The 12,490-nt window shown below is 28.8% G+C and overlaps 1 protein-coding gene across 1 annotated transcript in view; it reads left to right on the top strand.

Annotated features, from left to right (window-relative positions):
• The first annotated feature begins 4,221 nt into the window (after positions 1 to 4,221).
• LOC107449881 (uncharacterized) overlaps positions 4,222 to 12,490 on the top strand; it is an 18,911-nt gene continuing 10,642 nt past the window's right edge. Inside the window, exons 1-3 of the mRNA XM_043056270.2 lie at positions 4,222 to 4,245; positions 5,578 to 5,736; positions 11,523 to 11,765. Of these exons, the coding sequence (XP_042912204.2) occupies positions 4,222 to 4,245; positions 5,578 to 5,736; positions 11,523 to 11,765 (426 nt within the window). The remainder of the gene's footprint in view (positions 4,246 to 5,577; positions 5,737 to 11,522; positions 11,766 to 12,490) is intronic.

Raw genomic sequence — 12,490 nt, 5'->3', positions numbered from 1 at the left:
ATATCTTTTTTTTTTTGCGGACTGTACATGATTGATCCTAATAATATTCAATCAATGTTACATTTGTATAAATTACAGCTACAAGAAAAATGCAAAATTTTTAAATAATTTCTGGTTTGTTTTAATTTGTTTATTAGAATATAATATGTATTGACATGTTTTTTTTTCCATTACGTTATTGAACAACCCTTAAAAGACGTAGAAGAAGGGGGGGAAAAAAGAAAAAAAAAACACTTTACATTTTCATTTAGATTTTATTAAGATAGATTTCCTGATATTTTTTCATAATTTATTATTCTGGTAATTCTTACACAAATTCGTAAAATTGAAACAACTCTACCGAAGTCAAATGTTTTTTTTAACACGTTGAATGCCACGCTACTTTTACATGGCTTGCCCGTCTGACCAAAATGATTTTTTTGTGTTCTATATTGCATTAATTTCCTCGAACCATTTGAGTAACGATAATAATATAAAAAAAATTAAAGATTTACTCGAATTATGAGTTTCTAATATTTTTGACTTAGCCGGTCACCGGTGACCCCCGTGGCGCTACGAACAAACCCAGTGTCAGTCATCGGTGACCCTCATGGCAATCAACATGTTAATTGTGTACGTTTCGTATAAAATTGAATGAAAAATAAAGAAATTTTTTTCCTATTTTATATATATTTATGCGATTAATTATAACAGCCACAATTTTATCTAATACCCTAAGGAGGTTTTTCCGGTAAAATTATAAAAACTATATGTTTCAGACAATGTATGATTCAGAAAGTGTGTCAAATTATTTGTTTGAGCTAATGTGTAATTCAGGAAAAGTGAAAATTTATTTCTTTGAAAAAATGTGTAATTGTAACAGTGTGAAGTGTAGTTCAAGAAAAAAGTCTAAGTGTTTCTTTGAGACAGACAGTGTGTAGTTCAAGAAAAATGTGTAACTACACTCTATAACAAAAAAAATCGACGCACAGAGAAGGAGTTGTCCGATTGAAACGAAAATTGGTGGATAGGAAGACAATGTACAGAATAGTAAATGATTAAAATTTCAGAACAATTGAATAATTTATTACAGAGTTACTTAACAAGTTCAATAAGTTGTTGACCCGCCTCTAGTCTGGATACAAGCTGCCACACGGCGTGGCATAGACCGATAAAGCTCCCGGGAGGTCTCTTGCGGTATTTCCCGTCAAATTCGATCCAATTGTCAAACGAGGTCATCAACATTCTGTGCCAGATGCAATCACTTTCCCATCATATCACAGTTGGAAGCGGGATTCGCCGCTAAAAACTATACGCCTCCAGCATATCTCCTCATTTGCATATCTGTTCAAAACATTCATGCATACGAAATTTCAAAGCAATCGGATGATTGCTTCTTGGTGCGTCGATTTTTTTGTTATAGAGTGTACTTTCTTGAGATAATGTGTAGTTCAAGAAAAGTGTCTCATTATGTGTTCCGGACAATGTGTTATTCTTTTCATTTCTTTTTTCCTAACCAAAGCAGTTAAACTTCTATAAATATTTCCAGTAAAGACAAAGACCAGTTTCAATTGCCAAAGAGTAATTTATTATTATTTTTTAATTAAGAAATTATTTTCCAAAAGGGTGCTGCTGTCTTTAATACGAGGTTATATTTCGGAAGTTTTGGTCGAGAAAAGAAAATATGGTTTCTCGGACTAGTATTTTGATAAATAATGAGCATCAGTTTTAGGATATAAACTTAAGCAATTACAGCCCAAAATGTAAAGTTTCTAAATTCTTTTCAGAAATGAAATGAAGATAAAAAATATATACATTGTGAGTCTCACACTAATAACCGTTACATAACAATTCAATAACAACGAAGGATAAATTTGAAAAATAATAAATTGAAACATGTGTGATTGCTTCACAAAACAAAAAGGAAGGAAAAAGTAATTAATAGAAAGATCTTTAAGTTTCATCCAACAATCAAATTCATTTTAAAACTTTTAATATCGCTTTCCTCTATAGTAATTCATCAAATTTCAATAATGTTTTTAATTTTTTTTTCATATTTGCAAACCCTAATAGTATGCATAAAAATGCTTTTCTTTTAAAAATATCCATTAAAAAATTATGATTATGGAACATGCCTTATTTATATACTAATTAATTTCTAAGTAGACAAAATAAAATAAAATTTATTTCTTAATTTATAATGACCCCTTTTTTACGCAGAGTAAAATTTAAGTTGTCACATTTGATAGTTTAATGTGTCCCCTCCAGAAAATCTATGCCATTGAAATATTCAGCCGATCCAGAGAAACTTCGGATTCTTAAAAATTAGATTCTTACAGAACAGAAATTTGCTTGAAAAATATCTAAAAACTCTTCTAAAAATTCTCTGCCAATCAAAAAAATTTCAAATATCATAAAGAAGTTTTTAAAAATCAGCTAAAGTTTAATAAAAACCACCAATCCATAAATCCTTAACCTAAATCCTGTTTCAGCCTACTCAAACCCTATTCGACACAAAAAAAATTCCAGTTTCTGAAATAGTATTTACATCGAACACAAAAATTGCTAAATAAAGGTTACAAAAATCCTGTCAAACGCGAATAGAAATTTCAATTTCTAAAATAAAATAACAAAAAAAAAAAACCAAACTATGCTAAGTTTTTAGATAAAGGTTACAAAGCCCTATCGAACGGAAATAAAAAAAATCCGATTCAAAAATTGAAATTTTTTAAGAAGTACTCAAAATAACAAAATTTTTAGATTACAGATACAAAAAAGAAAAGCAGTTACAGAAGTATAAAGTTTCTATTCATTGCTGAATAGAAACTAAACTATAGCTCGTTCACCAGGAGTTGGCACTTGGCTCCGCCTTCATCACGTGGTATACGACGATACCATTTCGCTGTTTTTGGGAGAAGGTTGTGAGCAATCCTGAACAATGTTGCTATTTGGCGATCGTTTGGCAAAAATATTTATTTCGCAAACTTTATGTGCATTTTTTTAACAATAAATATTTCATAAATTTGATGATATTTTGCACCATTTTTTATGATATTTCTTTCTTTTGAGTGAATAGTTTGTCCTTTATGAGACATTTCGCTGGGAGAACAGCAGTTTTTAAATTTAAACTATATTTAATTAGCAAGTGTAACAAAAGGTATAATAACAGATGATAAAGCAAAGTAAGTGACTGAAAAAGAATTCACTTTTTGTGTTTGGCGCAAATTAAGGGTTGTCTTAATTTCAACAACGGAGATGTTTCTCTTCTAACTCCCGTGCTGAAATGAACTCTGCGTCCAAGGAGGTGGAGCCAAGTCTCAACTTCTGGTGAACGAACTATACAACTATTACTAAAAAACAACTTAGATCCAAGTAATAATCGCTAATTTGGCGAGATTTCAAAAAGTCGCCAAAGGGTGAGCTAATTTTACCACAATATAAAAACTAAACTATGCTATTTTTATTTGTGTAGTATTTTTTGCTTTGAAATATTTTATTACTCATAAATATAGCTTCGTTAAAAATACCTGCTTTTTTTCTGCATTCATAAGATCGAAGATACCAGATCCGACTTCAAACGAAATGATGAATGATTCTTTGTCTTGACGTTTAAATTTAAAACTTCAACTGTGCACAAATTTCATAGAGAGGAAACATTTAATGACGATTTCATATATGTTTTTTTATATATTTTTTTTTATTTTACAAATTATAGAAAATAATTAATAAAGATAAACATCGTTATGTTGTTCCAAAGATTTAACAAATATAATCGATCTTTCTCACTTCACTTCTGTTCTTTCTTTTTTAACGTATTTTTTGCTTCATTTACAGTTCAACAAAATAATTCGCGTGCGCAAACGATAATTGATATTGATAATTGACATGTCGGATTTCAAACAGCCTTTTTTAGTTTTAATCCCATTTTTTTCAGGGAGATAGTTAGTGTTAGGATGACAATTTACAAATATTTAAGAAAAAAATTGTTTCCAAGAATTATTTGTGAGGAAGGTATTAAAATCAGACCCCTCGATTAAAAAAGAAAAAAAAAGGACATGATAATGAAGCTTTATATTGAGCTATTTTAGGAAAACAATAAAATAAATAGTCAATTTATAGAATTCTTTTTTATTTAGTTTCTCCTAATCTCTTCATTAAATTAAAACTTGTTTCAGTTTCCGGTGATTATTTTAGAAAATTTTTTTAAAGTGAAAAATTTTTGGAAGTGAAATCCCTATAAAAATGGATATTTTTACTCAGCTTATTGTTTGCTCGATAGTTAAGATGAGTAATTACAGCTAAATAATGTATAAATAGTTCATAAAATGCCATAAATAATTCATAAGCATTATTATTTTTAAATTAATTCGAAAATATTTATTTACTGTTATTTTTAGCTTGTGTGTTAATAAAAATCTTAATTTTATAAGTTATGTATAGTTTGTAATTAAATAAAAAGTAGTTTAATATTGTACTACTATTCAAAATTCTGAGTTAATATCAAAATTATTACTAAGCACAATTCAGTATGGTAAAAGATGAGGGAGATAACAATGAGAGATTTAAAAAAATAAAATAAAATAAAATTCATTATGATTAAGGTTTACAACTCTTCATTCTTACTCTGCACTTCTCGTAGTACCGAAACGGCCGTTTTATTATTAAGTTTCAATTAAAGCTGAATATAACGAATATATAGCATATTACCAGAAGTTTGCTGTTACGACAGGTTTCCAAATAACTGTCAAAATACTGATATTAAAATTGTAAAATATAACGAGTAAAAATGATTATTGCAAGTTCCCTATTTTGCAATAAGTATTTTATGATTAAAAAAACTTTTATTTTTTTGTTTCAGTTGGAAATATTTTACGCATAGAAGCAAAATTGAAGACATTTTTATTATTTATTTTTGGTATCAATACAGAAAAATGAACAAAGATTCGCCTTATTTCCTCATCACAATATTAACCCATTATGTTTATAAAACAAACATGTATGGGCGACCAACGTTTAGGTTATCTTCCTCCTTAAAAAGAAAGCATTTGAGCTTTTTCCTTTTTCACGCACTTCAAAAAAATACACCTTTTGTTTATCATATATCTACCATGCCTACATTTCCCCCCTATTAAGAGCTTACTCTACACTCTAGATAAGCGTTTAAAAGCAAAATAATTTATCAAATTAAAAGAAAATGTCGAATACAATAAAAAATTTTTTTTCTAATTTTATCATTTACTCTTTTAAGTTCCCAGAAATAACTATAAATAGGTATATAAATTTGTGACGACAATCTCAAACTACCATTCCATCTACTATAAGATTCGTGTTCATAAGGGTACATGTTCCCAGTAATAACTATAAATAGGTATATTTATTTGTGACGACAATCTCACTCTCACCATTCCATCTACTATAAGGTATTGTCTTTACAAAAAATATTTACTGTGTTTTTTTTTCTTCCTCTGCCTTTATTGTTTACCCCCTAATTGCAAGCAGAACTGAAATTCTAATAATAAAAATTTATGATATTTAAAACTTGTAAAGACATTTACTGATACATTACACTGATGTTACGATCTTAAATTTGAATTCTAGGAAAATGAAGAAAGCGTGATATGGCCGATTCTTTTAAATTCTCCAATCATAGCATTGCTTCTCTCAAATTTCATCACCTCTGATCTGGAAGATGTCTACGATATAAACGCCAGTCTAAAAGCTGTCATTATTATTTTGTGTTTTACTTATGTTTATACGGTAAGTATTGCTAGCAAAAATCAGCAGCATTATCGCTAAACCTCGGAAGTCATTAATGTGGGAAGCCGGCATGCGAATTGACAAAACATACCGTAGATTGCAAAGGGTTGGCGAAAATTTCTATTGGCGTTAAAGGAGCGTTCTCGCAAATCGCCAAACAGCTGTGTGCTTATGATTTTGTTTTGTTTTCGGTATCGCATAACATTCAACAAGTTAGATATGGGTGCGACATTTCAATTAAGCGGGTCTTCATTTGATTCTTCTGCATCAAATAAAATATAAAGCGTATTTTTTTGTTATAGCGCCGACATAATCGTTTGTATCTGTTGACTAAATTGTGTTTATAAGCGTTTTTTAAAAGGTCGTAATAGAACTAAGATAGAAAAATTACACATTATTACATATTCTATAGTTTCATAACTTTCATTAAATGTATTTCGAGTAGTGAAATTCTTTTCCTACTCATCCACTAATTCGAATTAATAATTTCACAATAACCTTTAATCCTTAATAATGAAATGATTATTATAATAAAGTTTGTTTACTTAAAAGATTAAAAAAAAATTTTTTTTATTGTTTAGCAGAGACTTTTTCCGATTCTATATTCATTAATTAAACTTAATGGTTTTGCTCGATAACCATTTACAATTTTTTTAAAATTTTATTTAATTTTCTGTTATTATGAAATTCTTTAAATATTTTTCGACGTAGAGATTATTTAGCAATAATGCGAAAAGCTGAAATTTATAAATGTATAATATTTATAAATGTTTAAGAGAATTTTTAGCAGCTATTTTGTACTAATTATTTTAATTGAAATGTTCATTATACGCAGTTTTATAATAATAATCGTAAAATTCATTGAACAATTGAGTATTACATTTTAAAATGCAAGTATAATTTAATAATTATTTCATTTTATAACTGCAAAACGGTAGATAAGTAACTTCGTTATAAAGTTTTACATGATACGAGAATATTATACGATTGCTTTATAATGAAAGAACAACAATTTAAGTTTTAAACTTTTTGTGGAAAAGAAAAAATTGAAAATTTCTCCTGTCATCGGTGTTAGCGATTAGAGAGTCTTTTATCGTATAAATATTAAGTCAGTATTGTTCCCTTTTAAATAAAAATGCATTTTGCTCCGGAAAAAAAAATTACTTGAATTTTGTCGATAGAAATTCCCTAATTATAGCAGCAAAAACTTTTAAATTTCTAATCAAACTTTCCTTCATTATAATTTTGTGTAAATAATTATTATTAATAATATAAATGACTATTGAAAGGAATTAATTGAGAATGTCCAATTTTAATGAATTAACTGTTTACGCAATCAGATTAATAATTTTTTTCATAATTTACAAATGGAGAAAAAGTCTTTACAGTTTAAAAGTGAAGAGAAAAATATAGTTGAGATTAAATTTATAAAGTAAGCACAACCCGAAGGAGATTGAAGTAATGGCATTAAAATCGAAATTTCAAAAGAAAAAAAAATCACGTTTTAGTGTACAGTGAGCAGTAAACAAAAATCTAAAACTAACTTTTGATCTAATGATCAGATGTTTACGTTCTAGGACTCAATCTTAATGGATCGAGAGGGTGAATTCAAATATGCCGCTTAATTATAGCAGACAATATATTTTAAGTTCGGAAATCAGACACTAAAACGAGCCTACTTTGAGAAATTTTTTTCCTGCGTATTCGGATTTTTGATCCCCAGTATATAGGGGTTGCCGCAATCTGGAAATATTATCCCAATAGTTTGGTCAGGAAAGCAATGCAATGTTAGGACCCCTTAGTGTTAACCTTACTTTTTGCGCATTTCACCATATCTTGGGAACTTTCCAGTGAACTTTTAAGTGAATTGAAAATTTTTTGCACTCAATGTTTTAATGTTCATTTAATTTAGAATTTCCTTCATTCCCTACCACTATTGTAAGATATTTACTTTTCACCTAACTTGTAAAATTAAAAAGTTTAGAATTCTTTACAAAATCACTCAGGCGAAGTGATTGCGTTTTATTTAAATCTTATTTAGAAGGTATTTTTCTTAAAGTATTTCATTTAAAGTTTTTATCATTTTAAGTTGAAATGAATGTCGCCCTGCTTTGCATAGTTCAAAAATTATTTCAAAGGAAACATAACTTAACATTAAACACTCAGGACTTACAATTATAAATCAAACAATCACTACATTTATTTATTAAAAAACACTCTTATGAACTGATAATAAATTGATCTAAGTCCTAAATGTGAGTTCTATAATATATAATTTATTTAAACTCAGTATATACATCTGACCTCTGTTGTCGCCAATGGCTCAATTTTAAAATATAGTTTTTCTTTTACAAATTTTCGGATATTTTCATATGAAGGATAGTATTAAGTTTGAGAATTAAAAATTTTTGTTTAAAAAAGTTGTTAAAAATTATAATTATTATTAATACTTGACAACAGGAAGTTTTCAATTAAAGGTTGAAAATTTTTTTAATTATGTTATTTTTTAATTCTGTTATTTTTTTAATTATGTTTTTAATTACCTAATTCATATAACAGTATTTAGGAATCTATAAATTTATGCTACGTATGATCGTTGCAGAATAACCTGCACCCAATATATGTAAATAAAATATATTTTTAAAATTGTGCATTTTCTATTAATTGCATTTATTATTCTTATACTGAAAGAGTATCAAGGTATCTATGACCTCCATAATAAATGAAGTATTTACGGACTTTTATATATATTAAGGAATTGAATCAATTTTTCACGAAGTTTAAGATCTCATCCCATTGAAAAAAAAGTTATTTAATAAATATTTTTTTACAATAAATGCTTCTAGTAATAAAACAAACGCGATATAGGTCATTGAAGAAAAATCCCTTCATTTGTACATTTTTCCCTTCTTGAAATTATTTCACATATTTCTTTTTTCACTAGCGAATTTCCGATTACTTTAAAATTTTAAAAATATCGATTTTTTCATTTGCAAGAAATTTTTACTTTAAAGCGTGATAACATTTTTGAATACTCCAATTTTTTTTTCTAATAAATAATATGTCTTTGTTAATTTCTAAAAAAAATGTTCATAAAAAAGTTTACATTATTCTTTTATCAAGATTGATTTAACAGAGAAAATCACTAAATTAAAACAGGTTATGTTTTCTTACAATAAAAGTTAAATAGAATTAATTCTTCAAAATAGCGTTCCAATAAAACATGGTATTAAAATGTTACGTTATTTTTTGTGATTGGTTCATTAATAAATTATTTTTATTTCTTCACAAACACAATTCTTGTAAAAAAAATTAAATCTGTTATATCAAAAAACTAGATCGTTTTATAAAATATAAATTATTGCGCTTAATAAAATATAAATACAGTTTATTTGTAACGTGATCCTAAGAATAAAAAGGTTATTTTCTTTTTTAATTCTCTACTAAAATGAATTAATGAGTTATTTTTATTCATCATGGCTAGTCGAGGAGGAGAAAAAAAATATCGAATTTCACTGTTTAGGTTAATGTAATTTCGTTCTCCTACCACATTTACGCGTAATCCATCGCCAATTCCACTTGCAATCGCCTAGTTAATAATCTACGGTATGTTTTGTCAATTCGCAGCCGGGATAGCCTGGTTAGTAGGGCTGTGGACCCATGTCTAAGAGGTCGTGAGCTCGATCCCCACCGTCCAAAGTTTCCTCGTGTAGTAAATGGTGATTGGAGCAAATTAATCTGTTAGGTCCCAAAGTCCTCCAAGTTCTCATAACAAATCTGTACCTCGGGCGGCACTGAATTGAAGATAGATCGTTCTCCGGTTTAGGTCAAAATTAAGACCTGTGGATGAATGAATGGAAGTATGAATGGGTCCACCCTGGGATGTAACGCATGTGTGGATGAAGTCGTATTCTTGGCCACAAATGACACCATTGAAAAGCAAGAAACACACCCTTTGTCACTTGGTTTCGCCAACCAGGCTTCCAGATAGCATTGCATTAAAAACAAGTGACATTAGAAACAACTACAACAAAGTATAGATTGTTTGATTGTACCAACTTGTTAATTTAAGTATCAAAAAATAACTAACTTTACGCTAATTTAAGCGCATAGAAACTTTGCTATTATTTCAGCAAAATCTTATTTTGCCCTCAAAGATAAATTAATAGGTAATGTGCAAATTAGTTTGGGGATTATCAAGAAAATTAAACAGTTTTTGGTTTTTCAAGAAAGTTTTTGGTAATCTGTATGTTACCTAGATATTCAGCAGAATAACTGATTATTGCGTTTTAGTTGAAACAGTTATATTAGTTTAAAATATTTTTTTTTCTTTCCTTTTTTGTTTCGTTTAGCATACTTCGTTTTTGCACTCGTGTTTGTCTAACTCGTAACGAGTATCGGTGACACCCACAGAATTTTTATTACCACATTTAGTGTTACTAGTAATTTTCGAAATAACAAATGATTTTTGACATACAGTCGTTCACGCTCAATTGCAAATCGGATAATCGAATAATCCGCTTATACGAATAAAATTTAATGGAAACAAATTGTTTTATGTAGAATTAATGTTATATTTGCTCGTTTAAACGGATATTTATTGTTTCCCGTCCCTCGCTTAATGGCATAAAGAAAACATACTTGAATGGAGAAAAAAATGACTTTTAAGAAATGTTTCACACAATGTTAAGAAATGTTAAGAAATGTAGTATGGAATTTCCGTCTTTTAATTAAGAAGAAAGAAAGCAAAAGGGGGTTACTTATATGCGAACTTCCTGTTCATTTGTTGCTCTAAATAGGTGTTAGGGGTAGAGTTTAAGAATCCTGCCTTACAAAGGATCTGTAGTCGCGTGAAATTATGCTTTTTTGAGCATATTATGCTATTTTCATAACTGATGTATAAGTTTGCTATAGTTTCTCATGGCCGTAAGGCCAAGTTTAGCTTATGTTTAGCCAGCGCCATCTATGTTTGTTAACTAACGCAATGGAGAAAAGTTACAGTTTCAGAAAATAAGAGGCGTTTGTGGTCTAATTTTTTAACGTGTAGAAACTTACTCCAATGCTATATTATCTGGACTCATAAAAATTTACAAAAAAAAAGGGGGGGATATCGCATTGATTTCGATAATTTTCCTTTAAGGGGAAAAATTTCACCAAATTGATGAAATTTAAAAAAAGCTTAATAACTTTAACGATTTTTAACTTATTTGTCCGTTCTAACATCCAGATTATCCCTTACAGCAAGGTGGCATTTACAGTTTATAGCTTTGTTTTTGGCATATTTAAATTATAGCTTTGCTTTAAGTGTATGGCAATTAAACTGTGCTTTTCTTTCTTGGTGAAAGAGCTTCAAAAAACCTTGTCAAATCTTGCAGACATTGGGTAAAAATGAAGGTGGTTTAAACAACAACCTCCTAGAGGCGAGAAGGTCTCAGCACGTTTTTCCATAAACAAGAAATTTGATCCTCTAGCAATCCAATCGTAATAAAATCTTTCGTATTAAACACCAATGTGCAGCTTAGTAGCCCGAACGTAGTGTTCCGTATGAATAAATCAACTGGTTCAATTTTTGTAGTGCATTTTTGTGTGAACCTAAAAGATGAGCTTTTGAATTATCAGCAATTTCAGTATATTATCGTTGAATCAGATAATCATTCTAGCATGCTGGAAAAAAAAGTATACATTTCAAAAGAATTTTCAAAAATAAAATAATATTTATTTATAAATATATATAGTTTTATAAACTTTCATGTGAAATATTAAACAAACATGATTTCTATTTTCAGTGTATACGCGTATTTGTGTACCAAGATGTTATGAAAAGTCAACCGTCATCACTCCAAGCCGGAAGAGCTAATGATGCTGATAATACAAATGACGAAAATCCTAGAAATTGGAATCCTCAAAAATGGAGAAATGTTAATTTTTGTCTTTTTATTTTGGCTGCCATTCTCTTTCCAGATCATGATGACAGGCGAGCGATCTTCTATGGTTTAGCCCCTCCACTTTTCCTCATTGCTTTTTCTGTGGTAAGCATTGATTGCAAGCAAATCAGTGAATATTTTGAAGGTTAATTGTAAATTGGATTGTCCCACATGCATTTAATAATGCAGTGAGCAGTAGGGATAGTCTTTAGTTGTTTCTGGTCCGTCTGATACGTTTTAGGCTCAATACATATCCATCTCTATCCCTTTTGTCTATTTCGAAAATCTATTAAAAATTATTCAATTTTGAAATACGATTACATATGTGTTAGAAATATACAAATACACCATTAATGGTGCCATTAACAATAATTTTTATTGCAAATTTATTTACTGAAAATTACAATAATTATACTTATTTCAAATTGCCTGATCAATACGGTGAGGAATCTGGTTATGAGAGATATACTAATTTTCTAGTTAACTTAATATAGTGTAGATACTGTAATAAGTCTAGAAGCTGATAGTCTGATTAGAAAAAGCTGGAAAAAAAGCGTGGAAAGAGAAAGAAAAACTTATTATAACAATTATGAACAGCGACAAATATATCAAAGCGAAGCGTTCTATTTACGTATCGTACATGTTGCCACATTTTTAATACAAAAGTTAAACTTTTCTCCACTTTGATAAATGTAAACTAATTCGACCTTACAATTAAATTATTAATTCCTTCGTATATTATTGGTTTAAGTTGTCGAAAATTAATATTTCAATTGTAAGGTTCGCATTAGCATACATTTATAAGAGTGGAGAAAAGTATATTGCATTTT

The sequence above is a fragment of the Parasteatoda tepidariorum genome, chromosome 9 (genome assembly GCF_043381705.1).
Source record: "Parasteatoda tepidariorum isolate YZ-2023 chromosome 9, CAS_Ptep_4.0, whole genome shotgun sequence".
Lineage (NCBI taxonomy): Eukaryota > Metazoa > Arthropoda > Arachnida > Araneae > Theridiidae > Parasteatoda > Parasteatoda tepidariorum.
This window is presented reverse-complemented; position numbering and strand designations above follow the sequence as displayed.